The sequence below is a fragment of the Cervus elaphus genome, chromosome 6 (genome assembly GCF_910594005.1).
Source record: "Cervus elaphus chromosome 6, mCerEla1.1, whole genome shotgun sequence".
NCBI classification, from domain to species: Eukaryota; Metazoa; Chordata; class Mammalia; order Artiodactyla; family Cervidae; genus Cervus; species Cervus elaphus.
Window position 1 is genome coordinate 29,592,097 of NC_057820.1, and position 18,645 is coordinate 29,610,741.

Consider the following 18,645-nt stretch of genomic DNA (forward strand, 5'->3'; position numbering starts at 1 on the left):
CTTAACAAATTGATTGTTTGTCTCAGTTTAGTTCAGTTCAGTCGCTCAGTTGTGTCCGACTTTTTGAGACCCCATGAATTGCAGCACACCAGGCCTCCCTGTCCATCACCAACTCCTGGAGTTTACTCAAACTCATGCCCATCGAGTCGGTGATGCCATCCAGCCATCTCATCCTCTGTCGTCCCCTTCTCCTCCTGCCCCCAATCCCTCCCAGCATCAGGGTCTTTTCCAATGAGTCAACTCTTCATGTGAGGTGGCCAAAGTATTGGAGTTTCAGCTTCAGCATCAGTCCTTCCAATGAATACCCAAGACTGATCTCCTTTAGGATGGACTGATTGGCTCTCCTTGCAGTTCAAGGGACTCTCAAGAGTCTTCTCCAACACCACAGTTCAAAAGCATCAATTTTTCGGCGCTCAGCTTTCTTCACAGTCCAACTCTCACATCCATACATGACCACTGGAAAAACCATAGCCTTGACCAGACGGACCTTTGTTGGCTTTAAAGTAATGTCTCTACTTTTTAATATGCTATCTAGGTTGATCATAACTTTCCTTCCAAGGAGTAAGTGTCTTTTAATTTCATGGCTGCAGTCACCATCTGCAGAGATTTTGGAGCTCCCAAAAATAAAGTCTGACATTGTTTCCACTGTCTCCCCATCTATTTCCCATGAGGTGATGGGACCAGATGCCATGATCATAGTTTTCTGAATGTTAAGCTTTAAGCCAACTTTTTCACTCTCCTCTTTCACTTTCATCAAGAGGCTTTTTAGTTCCTCTTCATTTTCTGCCATAAGGGTGGTGTCATCTGCGTATCTGAGGTTACTGATATTTCTCCCGGCAATCTTGATTCCAGCTTGTGCTTTTTCCAACCCAGCATTTCTCATGATGTACTCTGCATATAAGTTAAATAAGCAGGGTGACAATATACAGCCTTGACATACTCCTTTTCCTATTTGGAACCAGTCTGCTGTTCCGTGTCCAGTTCTAACTGTTGCTTCCTGACCTGCATACAGGTTTTCAGAAAGCAGGTCAGGTGGTCTGGTATTCCCATCTCATGAAGAATTTTCCACAGTTTATTGTGATCCACACAGCCGAAGGCTTTCGCATAGCCAATAAAGCAGAAATAGATGTTTTTCTGGAACTCTCTTGCTTTTTCGGTGATCTAGCAGATGTTGGCAATTTGATCTCTGGTTCCTCTGCCTTTTCTAAAACCAGCTTGAACATCTGGAAGTTCATGGTTCACGTATTGCTGAAGCCTGGCTTGGAGAATTTTGAGCATTACTTTACTAGCGTGTGAGATGAGTGCAATTGTGCTGTAGTTTGAGCATTGAGATTGCCTTTCTTAGGGACTGGAATGAAAACTGACCTTTTCCAGTCCTGTGGCCCTTGCTGAGTTTTCCAAATTTGCTGGCATATTGAGTGCAACATTTTCACAGCATCATCTTTCAGGATTTGAAATAGCTCAACTGGAACATCCACTAGCTTTGTTCATAGTGATGCTTTCTAAGGCCCACTTGACTTCACATTCCAGGATGTCTGGCTCTAGGTGAGTGATCACACCATTGTGATTATCTGGGTCGTGAAGATCTTTTTTTTACAGTTCTTTTGTGTATTCTTGCCACCTCTTCTTAATATCTTCTGCTTCTGTTAGGTCCATACCATTTCTGTCCTTTATTGAACCCATCTTTGCATGAAATGTTCCCTTGGTATCTAATTTTCTTGAAGAGATCTCTAGTCTTTCCCATTCTGTTGTTTTTCTCTATTTTACTGCACTGATCACTGAGGAAGGCTTTCTCATCTCTCCTGGCTATTCTCTGGCACTCTGCATTCAAATGGGAATCTTTCCTTTTCTCCTTTGCTCTTCGCTTCTCCTCGTTTCACAGCTATTTGTAAGGCCTCCTGTTTGTCTACAAGGTACTAAAGCTTCTTGCTTCAGTTATTTAATTTACTCATGTTTCTATGGGGCATGCATTCATGCATGCTAAGTCGCTTCAGTCGTGTCCGACTCTGCGACCCCATTGACGGCAGCCCACCAGGCTCCTCTGTCCACAGGATTCTCTAGGCAAGAATACTGGAGTGGGTTGCCAGTTCCTTCTCTGTTTATGTGGCTCCCCTATGTAATTGTTTTTCTCCTGTTAATCTGTCTAATGTCAATTTAATTATTAGGGTAGCACCTAAGAGGGAAAATTTCTCCACCCTACCGTGCTATGAAGAAGTTACCATACCGGGTAGGTTTCTGTTCAGCATAACAATAAGCTTAATTAACCTTGCATGCCTACACCCTGGCGGCTCAGTAGTAAAGAACCTTCCTGCCAATGCAGGAGATGGGGTTCCATCCCTGGGTTGGGAAGATCACGGGGAGAAGGAAATGGCAACCCACTCCAGTATTCTTGCCTGGAAAATCCTATGCACAGAAGGAGCCTCATAGGCTACATACAGTCCGTGGGGTTGCAAAAGAGTCGAATATGACTCAGTCACTACACAACAAAGCACAGTTAACAAACACATGTTGAATTTTTGAATGCCTACATACATTCCATGTCCTCTTATAGATGATTCATCTTTGTTGTTGTTGTTTAGTCAGTGACTAGCTGGGGACAAATGCAGTGTAGAAACGCCCAGAATTTGTTTTTAATCATGATAAAGACCTAATAAACAGGCTACTCCCCAGTCCAGAAGTTCCCAAGTTGAAATTGTCCACAGAAACTGTAAATGGAATGGTGAATCCATTCTCAAAAAAAAAAAAAAAAGGGGGGGGGGTGGGTGGACAGAAATCAAAATTCCATGGTGAACTCTAGGATGGAAACAAAAATAATTTTTTGTAAATTCCCTGTTATTTCATAATGGTAGTACTTTATGTATATTACTTTTGTTTATCCCCATAGTAATAAATAGCAGGATTCTAGAAATGAGAAAGGCCTGAATATTTGTCACTGGGATGGCAAGGAAGCTGGAGAAGCTACTAGGTTTTTGTTCTGCTTTTGTTTTGGTTGCATCATGCAGCTTGCAGGCTCTTAGTTCCCTGACCAGACACCAAGCCCAGGCCCCCAGCAGTGGAAGCCCAGAGTCCTAACCCTGGACTTCCAGGAAAATCCCATTAGTAGGTATTATACATTCCACATCCAAACTTGAGGGGAAAATCATGAAATGGTAAGGGTTTTGGCAGCTACTAGAGAGCAAGAGCAAGGTGAGTCTCTGAGACCTTCCAGGAGGCGGAAAGTAGAGCTCAGTCCCATATGGATCGGATAAAGATGTTCGGGGTTGAGTAGATGGAGAAGACTCTTGAGAGTCCCTTGGACTGCAAGGAGATCCAACCAGTCCATCCTAAAGGAAATCAGTCCTGAATGTTCATTGGAAGGACTGATGCTGAAGCTGAAACTCCAGTACTTTGGCCATCTCACGCGAAGAGTTGACTCATTTGAAAAGACGCTGATGCTGGGAAAGACTGAAGGTAAGAGAAGGGGATGACAGAGGCTGAGATGGTTGGATGGCATCATGCGGGCGGCTCAATGGACATGAGTCTGAGTAAACTCTGGGAGTTGGCGATGGACAGGGAGGCCTGGCGTGCTGCAGTTCATGGGGTTGCAGTCGGACACGACTGAGCAACTAACTGAAGAAATCTTTAAGTGTGTTTCTTCCTCCACCAAAACAAAATGAAACTATACACACACACACACACACACACACACAAACCACTATAGTGCAGTGACTGAAATATTAAACACGGGAAACTCTGACATGTTCATTACCCTCCATAACCAATGGCTAACACATGGAAGAGACTAAAAAAAAACACTCTCAAAAGTACTCCCTGATTTTTGTCCACAGTGTCTCACCTGAAACCCTTGTAGTCAATTCGGTTTCAGAATTTTTAAAGTTTTGGAATTTAGAAAAGAAAAATAGTCACATATAACATATATTATGTAACCATTCCTCACCCTCTTGCAGAAGTGTTAAATACACTAACATTTTGCACTGAAACATCAGTTTTCACAGTGAAATAAAGATTGTGAACCTCAGATCAGGTTCAGCTTGCAGTGAACTGAACAAAATACTTTGTTTTCTGAGCTTTTCAGATTTGAGAATTACAGATAAAATACAGGGTATTAGAGCACTCAACCAGGAACAAGTATGCTACCATCTTAACTCTTGCCAGAAATTTTTCTACTCCTTCAATTTAGGAATTCCTTTTCTCCTGCAGGGATGCTGGTATAACTAAAGGATGAGATAGGGTCTCCTGATAGCATACAGGTTTATTAAGAAAAGTCTAAACCAACTGAGAAAATGAGAATAAAGGCAGAAAAAGTTAAGCGGTTATACAACCCATGCATTTGTGTATACCAACCCAACAACTTCTGTAAAAGGATGTTTATCAACATAGTAACCTTGCTTATAAATTTCTCCTCTCCACCAACCCAAATCTCCTGCATTGTAGGCAGATTTTTTACCATCTGAGTCACCAGGGAAGTCCAAGAATACTGGAGCAGGTAGCCTATCTCTTCTCCAGGGGATCTTCCTGATCCAGGAATCGAACTGGGGTCTCCTGCATTTCAGGGGGAGTCTTTACTAGCTGAGCTACCAGGGAAGCTCTTTAATGGTCTACAAGGAAGACAGAATATTAAGATAAAATCTTGGTTTAATGGAAAAGTCAACAATTATTTTGCTAACTATTCTCACAGTAATAGTATATTTAAAGACAATAAAAGCACTGGCCTCAAGGTCAAGCATATTTAGGTTTTTAAACCCTAGTTCTCATCAGTGACTTCTACAGTTTCTAAGCTTCAGCTTTCTAGTATAAGAAATATTGAGATACTAACTTCCAGGGTTGTTGTGAACATTATAAAAAATAAGGCCTAACAAGTTTTAAATGTTCAACATATTTCACAGACCTTCAATATTTCTCTAGGAATGTATGCAATGTGGGAATACCCATAGCAAAAATGAACAGTAATGCAAAGTCAGGATTCATGGCCAAACATAACTATTTATTTTTTAAATAAACATTCAGTTTCTTCCTTAAAACAAAACAAAAAAAAACCTAGAAATTAAATAGTTCCAATCCCATCACATACAAGTCTGTATACTTTATTTACATCTCTCAAAACATATTACAGATTTTCTGACATTCAGTACTCTCTTATTTTTTTTGCCACATCATATGGCTTGCAGGATCTTAGTTCCCCAACCAGGGATTGAACCCAGGCCCAGGCAGTGAAAGTGCCAAGCCTTAACCACTTGACTGCCAGAGAATTCCCTCAGTATCCCCTCTTAAAACAAAAATGATGAAATAGTTTAAAGTTTGATCAACAGTAACTGCAGTTTGAGTAATCTTGGCACAGTTTACAATACAGCGCCCATATTGCATTTCATGTTTCAGACGATTCCCCCCCACCCTGCCCCGCTTCAGCTACTTTAATATAGAGAAACTATCCATCTCCATGAGAGCGGGATCCTGCCTTACTCCTTCTCTACAACACCTGCACAGTGTGTATGCTACCACACGCTTCCATTTATGGCACTGGTAGTTTTCTTCTGGTTCTGTCCTGTTTGATAGAAATGATTTTATTTAAACTTTAAGTGTTCTGATATTTATTGTATTTCATGATGCTGTTCCTAGATAATTGTAAGTAATAATGTATAGGAAACATTCAAATAAAACAAAACTTTTTCCCTACAAGATTAGTGCCCTTACCACCCTAGCAATGCATGTACAAAAATAACAAATACAATTTAGTGGCTGTAAAAAACTATTTCCCCTAAAAATAGTTATCTCTGCAGAACAATTCAGGGAGAAAAGTGTTCTTAAAATGAAAATGTGCGAATCTATTTTACACCTTGCACAATTAAGTAAACAAAATAAAAATTAAAACATGTGCAAACCTGTAAGAAACAACCACACATAAAAGAATTTATAACAGACATTAAATATTGATAAAATTTTAAATGTATATTACTAATAATATCAGCTTCAGTGACATAGTTTAAAGAAAGTTGTCAACCAAAACAAACCAAAAATGCTTCTTTAAGTTGTACTATCCAACACTTCAGCCGCAATGTATCTATTGACAGCTATCACTTTAGAATCACCAATAGTGAGGACCTATATAATCAATCTGTTTTGTTTTTTGTCCATGTGAGTGTGTGTTGCAAGATGGGGAGGGAGGAAGATATGGAAAGTTAACAGCCATAAGGAAATAATTTACCTCCAAAGAGAAGGAGATGACGAGTAAACACACAGTTTGGAAAAACCAGTGATTTCACTCTTTGAGGATTTAATCCAAATGTTTCTATTGTGTAGTATTATATGCAGAAAAGAAAATGTGTCACACTTGCAGAACTGAGAGTACTCAGTATTTTAATCTGTGTTTTCTCTTTTGTCAAAATTTAAGTATTAATAGTAGTTCACTTACAAATGGCAGACACAGAAACACAGTTTTATAGCTTCAAAATGATTTTTTCTCTATGATTAGCCCATTAGGAGAGCCTCAAAAATTCAAATTGTCTGCAATCAGAATTGTTATTATCTATTAAAATCATTTTCCATTAAATCATGAAATACCTTTACCTCTAAACAGTTTTCTCATACACCATCGCACTGATGGCTGAACAACAGTAATTCCTATGTGAAACTGAATACTATGACAAAATGCTGATATTTAAATCATTTTAGGAGTGGTTCTTAAAGTATAGCTCTGAAATAGTGTTTCTAGGAATTGGTGTATTTTTTAATATCCCAGATATGTTTCAAAATAAGTTTTCCTCTTGGTATGCAGTGACATTTTCAAATATACTTCTTGATTGTATCTTTTAAAAAGGCAATAAAATGTTAAAGTTATAAATGACATATGAAATGATTATACAGTTTGAAATATTTTACTATGATACACAGACTTAAATTCAGCATAATTAGTATATAAAATGTGTTCCAATTTCTCCAGCCTTGAAATTTAAATTGTTCATTTGAATGAAAATAAGTTTTTTTAAAAAAGGATAGAGGTAAAGGTTGTTATTTTCTTAAGTTACTTCTATCTTAAATATTGGATCCTTTTCTTTTAAAGTTACTATATTTAACTGTAAGATAATTAAACTAAATTTTAAAAAATAAAATAAAACGTATACATCTAAATGATACTGCCTACCTCAAAGTAGTGACATGAGGAAATTATATTTTTTATTAAATGATGCTACAAATCAATACTCAAAATATTCTCTTCTGCAATTCAGATCCTATGGCATATTCTTTTGAACTTCCTTAATAGTTTAGTTCTAAGAAAAGAGCCAAAGCAGAGCCATTTTGGTAAATGAGATAGGTCATATTAAGCTTCCAGAAAAGTTTATGGTGCAACTAAAATGATGAAATGGATTTTCTTGTATAGTCACATACCAACTCTCAAGGCATCTCTGAAAGTGATTACACCTCTCCAGTGTAGCTGGAGTAAGTAGTGCTCCCAGAGAAACCACCCCGAAGATCAACTCTCACGTCGCTATTTAAGGTGTGGCATATTTATTTTAAAAGGAAGTCCTACAGACTAACAATTGTATCTCCCATATCTTACCATTTCAGTGGTTATCAAAACCTCTCTCAGAGAGGGTGAAGACAAAGGTATAAAAGAAATCTGTTACTGTACTATTTTCCCCTAAGCAAGGAAAATACTAATACATAAAATGGAGTATGGTGATTACATGTAAAATATAAATACGCGCATTATCTGTAATTCCTGAATGTAAGAGATTGTAGTGCTTTCTTTCCTGGTAAGCCAGGCGGTAACTCAGTCTGAGACATATTTATTATACTCTAGACATATCTTCTCCCACCTAGTTTTATGTTGACCATTTAGCATTTACAAATAACAAGCAAAGGTAGGAAGAAACAGCTATCTAAAATCTTTCAATTTAAGGTAAACTGACCTCCAAAGTCTCTACCAGCTAACACATACTTACTGTTTTGCTGCAGCCTAATGCCATGGTTTCTGTGGGAAACAGAATAATCAAGCCAGCAAACAAAAGCCAGTAGCACCATCTACAGCTAATGAAAAGATTTTCACTCTTTCTGTTACTAATTTCTTTCCATCACCACTATTCCATCATTTAAGAGAATTCCTAAAACTTGGTTTATATCAACATGTAACCAAAGCATTGTGACAGTAACACTATGTGAACTTATTACTTTATATTCCATGCTTTCATCAGCAGATGAGAAAACCAACTTCTGCTCTGTATCTCTGTAAGAAGGGAGGGACGGAGCAGGGGAATCATTATCCTGGTTATTTATAAATTAAGAGACTTGGAAAGAATCTGATAGACATTTGTAAGCTAACTCTGTTGCAAAACAAGATGTGATCCTTATTTTATAAAGGGCAACTTGCTAATGCTCATGGGAACCAGCTGAATGAAAGCGACTTTTTCGGATCAGTCATCTCGCACACCCTCTGGGTTTCCCTACCTGCAGCCATGCTGACACCATGTACACTGCCAGGCCTCTCCCTGGGAGAACGTCTCCACTTTGTTACCACATATACACATACACATGTCCTTACTTCCCAATACCTCTTCTTCAAGGAATACTCAGAAGCAGGCACCTGAGATTCTGGCACAGTGACAAGAAACTCCTATCTACCTAGAGTGGAAAAGTCAGTCCTGCTACTAAACATTAATTTATAATAACATTTGTACAGTACTGTGTAAGGCTTAAATGAGCAAAACAAATGTTTCACTTTTCTCTCCACACTTGGCTACTGCAACCCCTTTATTATCAGGTTGATATGAAGTCAAATGCAGTATGGAAGACAATCTGAATTATCATGTGCTTCATTTTCCTAAATGAATAGGACCCAAATCACTGGATGTCAAATTTTACTTCTGAATCAACCCATAGTGGCTGATCTTGTATATTTGGATACTAAAATATTTGTTTTAAGGAAATCAACAGTTCTCACTGCAGTTTACAAATAGGTATTACAAATGAATGTCCAATGTATTTGCCTCTGCCAGGTTCTCCTGTTAATTCCATGTTGGTACGTGGAGAATGATTGCTAGAAATGAAATGGGATAAAAAGTTCCTAGTGATCATAATTGTAATGGCATTAAATTGTATCACTATTTGATTTGTTAATGGTAAAACCAAACTGATTTCATTTTACATTCTTTTCTATTAAGTGTTTTTAGTCTACACAATTTCAGAGCAAGATTTCCAGTCTACAAGGGAAAAGGTATATATTTCAAACTGAAGGAAACAGTTTTACCAAAAATGACAAAATTAAAACTGCAAGTCTAAGAGGATATTTTGCAAGAATAAAACTGAAGTGAAAGATGTTAATATCTACTTTAAAAACTAAGTTTCTGAATTTTTTATTTATGGGAATAGTTCACTAGAAAGTCATGGCAAAAAAAAGGTAAAAGTTAGTAAGTACTCATTTAACACTTTCATTATCTGATATCACTGCAAAGAAAGACTTCCTTTCACAGTGGAAAAATCAGAAGTCAGAACGCTTGGGCCTACAACAAGCAAAGAAGGTACTGTATCATTTTAAAATGATAAAACACCAGCTCCATTCACTGAATGGAAATGCTATAAAGTGATCAATTTTCCCACAGAGTCCTTAAATTCCATATGTATGCCTATATCTAATATTAGTAATTTATTTTTAACTTCACATGGAAGTCGATTCCTAAAAGGAAGTCTCTAAGACTTTGTTTACAAGATATTGATTAAAATCTTCATGCCATTCTAGTCAAGGGTTTTTAGTAAGGACTTTCTTGAACTTGACTCCCTATACTTAATCCCATCTATAACGCCCCATTCAAACTAACCCCACCCTCGTCCCTTACAACCACACACTCCAGTCCTCTTCAAAGCAGAAGGGGATTTTGCAGACTTATGGCTCATTTGGCAATTGCTAAGAAACCTCACAGTTCAGGATCACCTCTGAAGATCGCAAACCTATACATAACCTGAATTTTTACACCTACAGTGCAGTTAAAGTGTAGAAAGAAGCCAAAATGTAACAGCTATTACATTTCAACATCTTCAAGTTTCAATATCACAGATATCAAGAGATGGAAAAGACTTGCTTGTAGAACTTTAAGCATCTGTTGAACAGAATTACTATCAATATCAAAAATAATTAAGAAATACTAATTTTTTATGCCCTAAACGCACACCTTTACAAATTGTGTTTCTCTAATGTAGTAAAAGTTGGAGATCATTAATTTAGGTAAACTATGGCTTTTATCATATTTTAAAACATGCATCAGTTAAGTGCCCTGGGTAGACATCCTAATATTGTTTCAAGCCCTGTTAAATTCTATGTCTGTGCTTTGCACCTCAGAAGTGAGCCTGCCAAGGCACTTAAAAATGTCTTTTGGGGACTTCAAAACTCAGCCACAATTTACACAAGGAGAACCCCCATCCATGAGCAGTCCAATCAATAAGCATTTTCTTTCAACATATAATATTATTAAAAATTCTCCAAGTTAAAAAAAATACTATATGCCACTAAGACAAAATTTACCCCTATCAAATGTATAGACAGTGGTTCTTGGCTTCCTCTAGCAATAGTATATGGTTTCATTTATTCAGATTAAAGAAAAAGGAACCCAAACAAGCCCTCCAAGCCTAAGATTAAAAACAACCAAGATAAAAATAAAATACAACAAAATCCAAATACTCTCCACACAGTTTCATTTGAGGAATAATTTGCATAGGTCCCCATCCTTTTATCTGTCCTTTGAGGTGAGTTTTTCAATCAGTTCCTGGAGTGGTGCAAGTTCTCTTCTATCAATAAGGTTGAATTCCTATGTGCCGACAAAGGCAGAAGAAAGAGCAAGAACATATTATTTACATCTCATTCCAAAATAGATTTCCATTAACATTTGTTGGAAATTAACTTTTAAGTAAATAAAAGTCAAATCTTTAAAAAAAAAATTTTTTTTCCCCCTATTCCCTATCTCTTAGGCAAATCACTTAACCACTTCTGGTATTTTACATTTCTACTAAAATTAGGATAAATTATCTCGTAAGATTCTGGAGAAGAGAATGGCAATGCACTCCAGTATTCTTGCCTGGAGAATTCCATGGACAGAGAAGCCTGGCAGGCTACACTTTGTGGGGTTGCAGAGAGTTGGACACGACTGAGCGACTCACACATACACACACAGACACATATCTCATACGATTACTAAGGAGAATAAGTGTGATACTGTGTGTTAACCCCTTCATGTAATCCCTGGCACAGAGTAAACAATAAATGAGACTTGCTGCTCCCTGTTAGGATGAATAATTGGGACACCATTTAGATATATTCAATCAAGTAGGGACCAAAAAAATTCTCAGGCAAATCTCAGTATTATATGAAGAATAAAAGATTTAGTTTATGTTATTAACTAACATATCTGCAAGCTACATAGGATATGGTATGAGAATGATATGAATAATGTGGAGTCCACAGATGATAAGTAATAAAATCCTGTAAAGAACAAATAAGAAAGCCTGGATTTAATTTGTGCTTTTTCAGAAGTTCTATCACTGTCATTCTGAAATTCAATTCTGAATACCTTTCCCCTATAAAAATAGCTTATAAATTATAAGGTTAAAACATAAAGGTTGTCGATATTTCTGATCTTCTGCCACAGTGGGGCATTCTGAGATCTCAATTTCACTCATTTATTAGCACTCGCCATGGGCCAACCACTACAGTAAGTACTGAGAAGAAACATTAAGGGTCATTTAACAGCAAGTCTACCACTAAGATTTGTGGGGTGTGGACCAAGAACACAAATAGATATTTATATTACATGACTAAATTATTATATTTTATATTAAGCTAATATATTTTTATATATGTTTGATTCTCCTGCCTTGACAAATACACCTTCATAGTAGCCAGGAAGGCAGATTCAAATTTAGAATTTTTAAAAGACTCCTCAAGAGTCTACATGTGAGGAGAGCCAGTCCTTGGCCCTCAGCAAACCTCCCTGATCTACCAAACCCCAGTTCCATCCTGTAATTCAAAGGGCCTCACATGCAGGAGTGTGGACACCCTGACTGGCTTATAAAGGCAACATCCACCCACACTCATGAACAGCTGCAATATGGGTATTCCTTAGGTTTAGAGGTTACCCACGAGACATGACCTTCCCGTAAAACAATGGACCAACAGAAAAGATCCATGCAGATCCTGGAAATACACTTGGGACCACGTGGGCAGGGAATTCTGAATCCCAGGTACCCAAGCACATACCAGAAGGGACCCTATGCAGGTATGTTCTTGGCCCTGTGGATTTCTCACTCTGTGGGGAGAAGTAAGCTGGAGAAGGGCCAGGGTAAAACTCCTAAATTGTGAGGCCCAGGGCAGGGGCCACTCTCACTCAAAGAGGTGATACTATATAACCAACAGACCCATCTTTAAAACTATCAGTGTCCTCAGATATAATGAGACTCAGATGTGGTAAATGCCACATACCAAATTCTTACTATTTGCTAGGAGTTGGGAGATACAGGGTACTTTAACATCATACAGTAAGGTAAAACTAAACTTCCTGGTGAGAGGAATCCTCTCTCAAACTACTGAAACCTCAAGTAATCATGTTCTGCCTAAACCAAGGCACGGAGGCAGACATTCAGTATAACATTTTCTTTGTTTCTACTGGTGTCTATAGATGGGACACCACAGTAAAATAATTGCTCAGAGCAATGGTTTTGGCAAATTCAGTTCAGTTCAGTTCAGTCGCTCAGTCGTGTCCGACTCTTTGTGACCCCATGAATTGCAGCACGCCAGGCCTCCCTGTCCACCACAACTCCCGGAGTTTACCCAAACTCATGTCTATTGAGTCGGTGATGACATCCAGCCATCTCATCTTCTGTCGTCCCCTTCTCCTCCTGCCCCCAATCCCTCCAAGCATCAGGGTCTTTTCCAAGTTACTATCTCCTAAATTTTCTTTGTTATATAGGTGAAATTAAGATACAAAACATGTGCCCTCAGTGTGAGGAGTGTGAATAGAAGGAAAATAAATTTTTCTTTGTGGAGATGAGTGTGAGAAAGGCATTTATAAGTTTACATACAAAAACAGATTAAAAAAACAACAGAGATATAAGTCATGGACATCTCCTACCTACCATCTTCCTTCTCCAACCTCCACTGAAAAATATCTGCTCAGTTTATGCATTTCTACCTTTTTCACTCCTACCTGTTGGTTCTCTAATTACTATAGCAGGGCAAGAACAACCTCATTTCTTTTAGTCTACATTTCTAAGGCCAGCTGCCTGAGAACTAAACAGTGAAGGAAGAGGAGGTCAACTTAAGGAGTCAGATCAAAGATTAATGGACCTCTGGAATATCAACGCTCTTTGGGACATTTTCCCCCCTTTGGAATAATGGACAGTATCAAATTCAGAACTTAGAATATGGTTTTAAAAGGAGGAAAAAGATATGCTATTTAAAGTTCATTTCCATGGCAGATCTTCGAAAAAAGATCTAGAGCAGACAGGAAAAAGGAGTAGCAGGAGCGCTCAGAGACAAGTTCATCTCCATGTCTACCAGCCAAGTTCCCTCTTCAGCTGCTCCATTACAGACAGTTAGCTGAAGTAAGATTGTTCAGATTCACTGTAGACCTGTGATGGAATTCAGAAACTGAAGGCAAGTCTTGATCATCATGGCAAGTATTAAAGAGGATAAAGACTAAAGAAATAGAGCAAATTTTATCCTGACAGTATGGATGTAGTATTCACCTCATTACTCTGTAGATAACTGCTTTTACTGAGCAAAAAATATCTCCTAATCCAACTTGAAAGTAAAGTTGCTCAGTCGTGTCCGACTCTTTGTGAACTGATGAACTAAACAGTCCATGGATTTCTCCATGCCAGAATACTGGAGTGGGTAGCCTTTCCCTTCTCCAGGAGATCTTCCCAACCCACGGGTCAAACCCAGGTCTCCTGCATCACAGGTGGATTCTTTACCAAATTCTGAGAATTTACTAAATTCTTTACCAAATATTGAGCTATCAGGGAAGCCCCTAATCCAACTTACCTGGACAAAAAAAATAAAGTGCTTGAAAGATGTATTGAGATGTGCTTCCTCTTGAAGCTGGATCACAGGGTCGAAATGCTGATGATAAATGTGAGCATAAACCCTAAAGAGGCGTTTGAGTATAGTTTTTGCCACAGACATGAAATTCTTCGGAAATGGGACACCTAGTAAAGAGATAAACAACTCCCTCTATTAACAAGAAGAGAACAAGGCAGTATGAGTTTGTCAGCAAGTGACAACATAAATTACCAAAACAAGGCGGAAAATAAGAAATATTTTTATTACCACTTAATATACCCATTGTACTTTTCAAATGTTCTCAGTATATCATGAATGAAAACAAACTTCAGTGCTTCTATGGAATAAGAATCTGTCTTCAGTAGAGCCCCTTAGGCCTGTAATATAACACCAGTTTACCAAAAATACAACAAATAAATGTCTGAGATGGTAATGGAGCTAAAATGCACACCTAGTCCCTCAGATTTCTTATGCTGAACACAAATAATGTATTACCACATTTAGTTTTGTTTGAAATGCTGGCAATACAGTTTTGTATTTTTTTCCTAAGGAAGTTATTGCATTACTACACCAGGAGTACATTTATCTTGAAATTAGCTGTAGTCTCTGCTCAATTAGAGAGACTGGCTTTCTGAATTAGAGCACTTTTATAGCATTAAACAAATACACAACTAGAAAAATACAAAAATCCACATCCCTTGTTAAACTGGCTAAATGATCCAGACAGGCAAAACACAAGCCAAATACTAGTATGGTACTATTGGCTTCAATGTGGTCATTGCCTACTGCCCATTTAAAAATATAATAAGTCACAACAAGGTCCTACTGCATGGCACAGTAGGGAACTCTGCTCATTGTTTTCTGGCAGCCTGGATGGGAGGGGAGTTTGGGGGAGAAAGGGTACATGTATACGTATGGCTGAGTCCCTTTGCAGCCTACCAGAAACTATCACAACATTGTTAATCGGCTTTACTTCAATATAAAATTAAAAGTTTAAAAGAAAAAAGTTATAGGTCACAAGAAAACGTAAGACAACATAAGACATTTTGGGGGACATAAGTGTCTCCCAAATGAAGGGACACTATACAAAACAGTATATTACACTCTTCAAAAATGTCAATGTCATGAAAGACCAAAAAAGACTGAAAAATCGGAATAAGATCTGTAAATTAGACAATAATATTGTACTGGCATTCATTTCCTGATTTTGAAAGTTACTCTGTGATCGTCTAAGAAAACACACATTGAAGCACATGGAGATAAAGGTCATCATATATGCAACTTACTCTCAAATCTTCAGGAAAAAGAAAGAATGTGGGGTCAGGAGGGAAGAGAAAGGAGGGAAGGAGTGAGGGAAGGAGGGAGAGAGAGGGAAGGAGGGAGAGAGAGGGAAGGAGGGAGAGAGAGGGAAGGAGGGAGAGAGAGGGAAGGAGGGAGAGAGAGGGAAGGAGGGAGAGAGAGGGAAGGCAAATGAGTTAAATGCTGGCAACTAAACAATCCGGAAGAAGGATATATAAGGGTTCTTTGCATGATTCTTACAAATTTTCCATTAACAGAAGTCTGAAATTGGATTAAAATAAAAAGTTTAAAAATATGGAAGATAAAAGATGAGGGCACTTATCCCATACCATACTATGTATATAAGGAATGCAGTTTTGAAAAATAGACCTTTCATTACAAAGGTTCTGAAGTAGTTAAAGCATTCAATGAATGTGTCACAACAGCAACTATTTACATTGCTGTCTCCTCCACCACATCCTTCTCACCAAAAGTAAAAAAGCATAAAATACAGTCAAGAAGTTGAAAAAGCAAATTCTTATTTTTTTCAGAAAACACAGTTGTAAGCAGTTTGACACAGTAAAATCATATGAACTGTTAATAAATAAATGTGAATAAATAAATAAATAAATGTAAATAATTTCTGCTTGAAAGTTTAGCCCTTTAAAAGGTCAGCGAATATAAAAAAAGCAAAAGTCACTTAGGTGCTAACAGGCCAACCCATCATATCTTGTTTTCTTCTCACCTAGTTTGATTTCACAGTTGGCAAGGTTCATGCTATGGGTCATGAATACAAATGCTCTGATAAAAATATAATGTAATACTGGGTTTATATCACATAAAAGTGAAAGACAGTCAAAGTCACTCAGTCATGTCCGACTCTTTGGGTCAGACTCAATGGGTTACTCCATGACCCATGGACTGTATAGGCCAGAATGCTGGAGCGGATAGCCGGTCCCTTCTCCAGGGCATCTTCCCAACCCAGGGATCGAACCCAGGTCTCCCGCATTGCAGGTGGAGCTGAGCCACGCAGGAAGCCTAAGGTCATACAAACTCCCTTTCTAAATATGAAATGGATACGACTACAGCAGATGATTACCGGCTATCTACCCAACATCCAGTCTCTTTTTTTCCCTTAACACAAGCCAGATTTGTTACAGTCCAAGATATACAGACCTTCATATTGTTTAAAATTATAGGGAGGTTTACCTAATTAATGCATGATAAACTTGGTATGAAAAAGATACTTTTCAAGCATATAAGATTAGAAATATTAGAAATATTTTGAAGTGACAATTAATCTAGCATGGTTCCTTGAATATACAGGCAATTCTATTTTAAGTCCTAGAAAAGTATGAAGGCAAATAAATCATGATGGATCCCAGTTAACCAAAACAATTATACCAATTTTTGATGGAAATAATGTCTCATCATCCAACTGGTCCTGAACCCAAGTCATCAGGTAATCAATATACTTTGGTGCAGAGCACTTAATAGGCTTCTTTATGTTTGTTCCATCTGCCCAATGATACTCATATCTGTATTGGAAAGATAAAAAGCACACAGAATGTCAATATAATCTATACATAATGTCTGTATTTTTTGTATTACACATATGTTTTTTATGAATATATTCAGGACATATTTTAATCTCCTCCTCCAAATAAATATTTTTTTACATTTGGCATTTTTAAATTGCTATTAAACTATTTTGCGTTTATCAGGATACAAACTAAGATTCCACCAAGCTCATTTTTTGTGAACTTTCCTTCATATATAACTTTTATATTTTAGAATCACATACAGTATAAATTGCCATAGCAGAAACCCTAAGTTTATTTCCCACTTCTATGGTGATCATCTTTAATCTTTATAATTGTTGTCTTCTTCCTCAAAAAACATTTCTCCTTACACAGTACAATTCTCTTTAACTTGGGGCATTAAAATTTGGGTTAAAGATAGAGAATGAAACAGAAGTGCCAAAGTAAAATGAATGAAAAAGAGAATGATTCAATATTTGAGTATACTTGGTTGAGGAGCTAAACAAGCCTTAGAGGAAGACTGGAACGCCAAATAAAGATGCCTACAGTATTTGGGTATTAATGAGACACTATCCTTTGGTACAATAAACTTTTAATGTACACCTACGATTGAGAAATGATGAGTCAAGGAATGCTGCTCTTGAACAAAGGACACTGAATTGAAAGACGTTTTCTCTATTCTCACAGAGAAAAGACTGGTAGAGAAGACAAACCTGCAAATGAGTATGTGAAAACAGTGCCACAGATTGCTCATGGAGTTAACTACACAAACATACACTCACAACCACAACCTGATTTTTAAGATAATAAGCATGCAGCCGAAACTCCAAAGTACAAAAATGTCTAAACTGAACTAGCATTTAGTTTAGTTTCTGAAAGATTACCTCTGCCTCTCCTTTTGAATCAGCTGTGTTTTTCTAACTTTGCCCCAGAGTTTGGACTGACAGAACAACAGGTGAGAAAGGCTAGAAAAGGAGCTGAAAGAAAATATAATGGAAAAATACTACAGGGTATTTTAAACAATGAAAACCATCTTGAGACAGGATAAATAAAGATGCTTTCTATTTAACCATAGCTACTCACACTTGAGCAGTAAATGTTAAATAGGATACACTCAAATAAATATTGTGACACCACGTCTTATTGCCAACCCTGGGAAACAGGGATGAAATGTCAAGTTTACTTTGAAGGTCTCCAATAGGCAATTTCGCAACACTTCCTGGCATCCTGTTTCCCTATTTAATCACTTTCACAGTCAAGAGATTCTTCCTAATATAAAACAAAGTCTCAGGTGTGCCTTAAGCTTCTTCTTGTTTGATTCTCTTTGGAGATAGAGAATATGAATGGTAGGACTTTAGACCATCATTACTTAGTCTTCCTGGAGAAGGAAATGGCAACCCACTCCAGTATTCTTGGCCTGGGAAATTCCATGGACAGAGAAGCCTGGCGAGTTACAGTCCATGGGGACACAAAGAGTCAGACAAGACTGAGTGACTAACAACAGCAACAGCTTAGTCTTTGCTTAAAAAGACAGGCATTCACCTACGTTTTCTCCCTTATGTTATGAATTCTTAATGTTTTTGCATTTCTCTTCTAGTCATGTTTTTCATTCTGTAATGATTTCCAGGTGTTCCATATTCATTTTTTTAAATTTGTACTTTATTTATTTATTTGGCCGCACTGAGTCTTACCTATAGTATACAGGATTTGGTTGTGGCATGTGGGATCTACTGCTCTGACCAGGAATGGAACCTGCACCCCCTACATTGGGAGCTTAGAATCTTA

The 18,645-nt window shown here is 37.6% G+C and overlaps 1 protein-coding gene across 1 annotated transcript in view; it reads right to left on the bottom strand.

Annotated features, from left to right (window-relative positions):
* Positions 1-4,963: 4,963 nt before the first annotated feature.
* MOB1B (MOB kinase activator 1B) overlaps positions 4,964-18,645 on the bottom strand; it is a 57,276-nt gene continuing 43,594 nt past the window's right edge. Inside the window, exons 4-6 of the mRNA XM_043906532.1 lie at positions 16,724-16,857; positions 14,024-14,187; positions 4,964-10,793 (exon numbers count right to left, since the gene is read on the bottom strand). Coding sequence (XP_043762467.1) covers positions 10,716-10,793; positions 14,024-14,187; positions 16,724-16,857 — 376 coding nt within the window. The 3' untranslated portion in view covers positions 4,964-10,715. The remainder of the gene's footprint in view (positions 10,794-14,023; positions 14,188-16,723; positions 16,858-18,645) is intronic.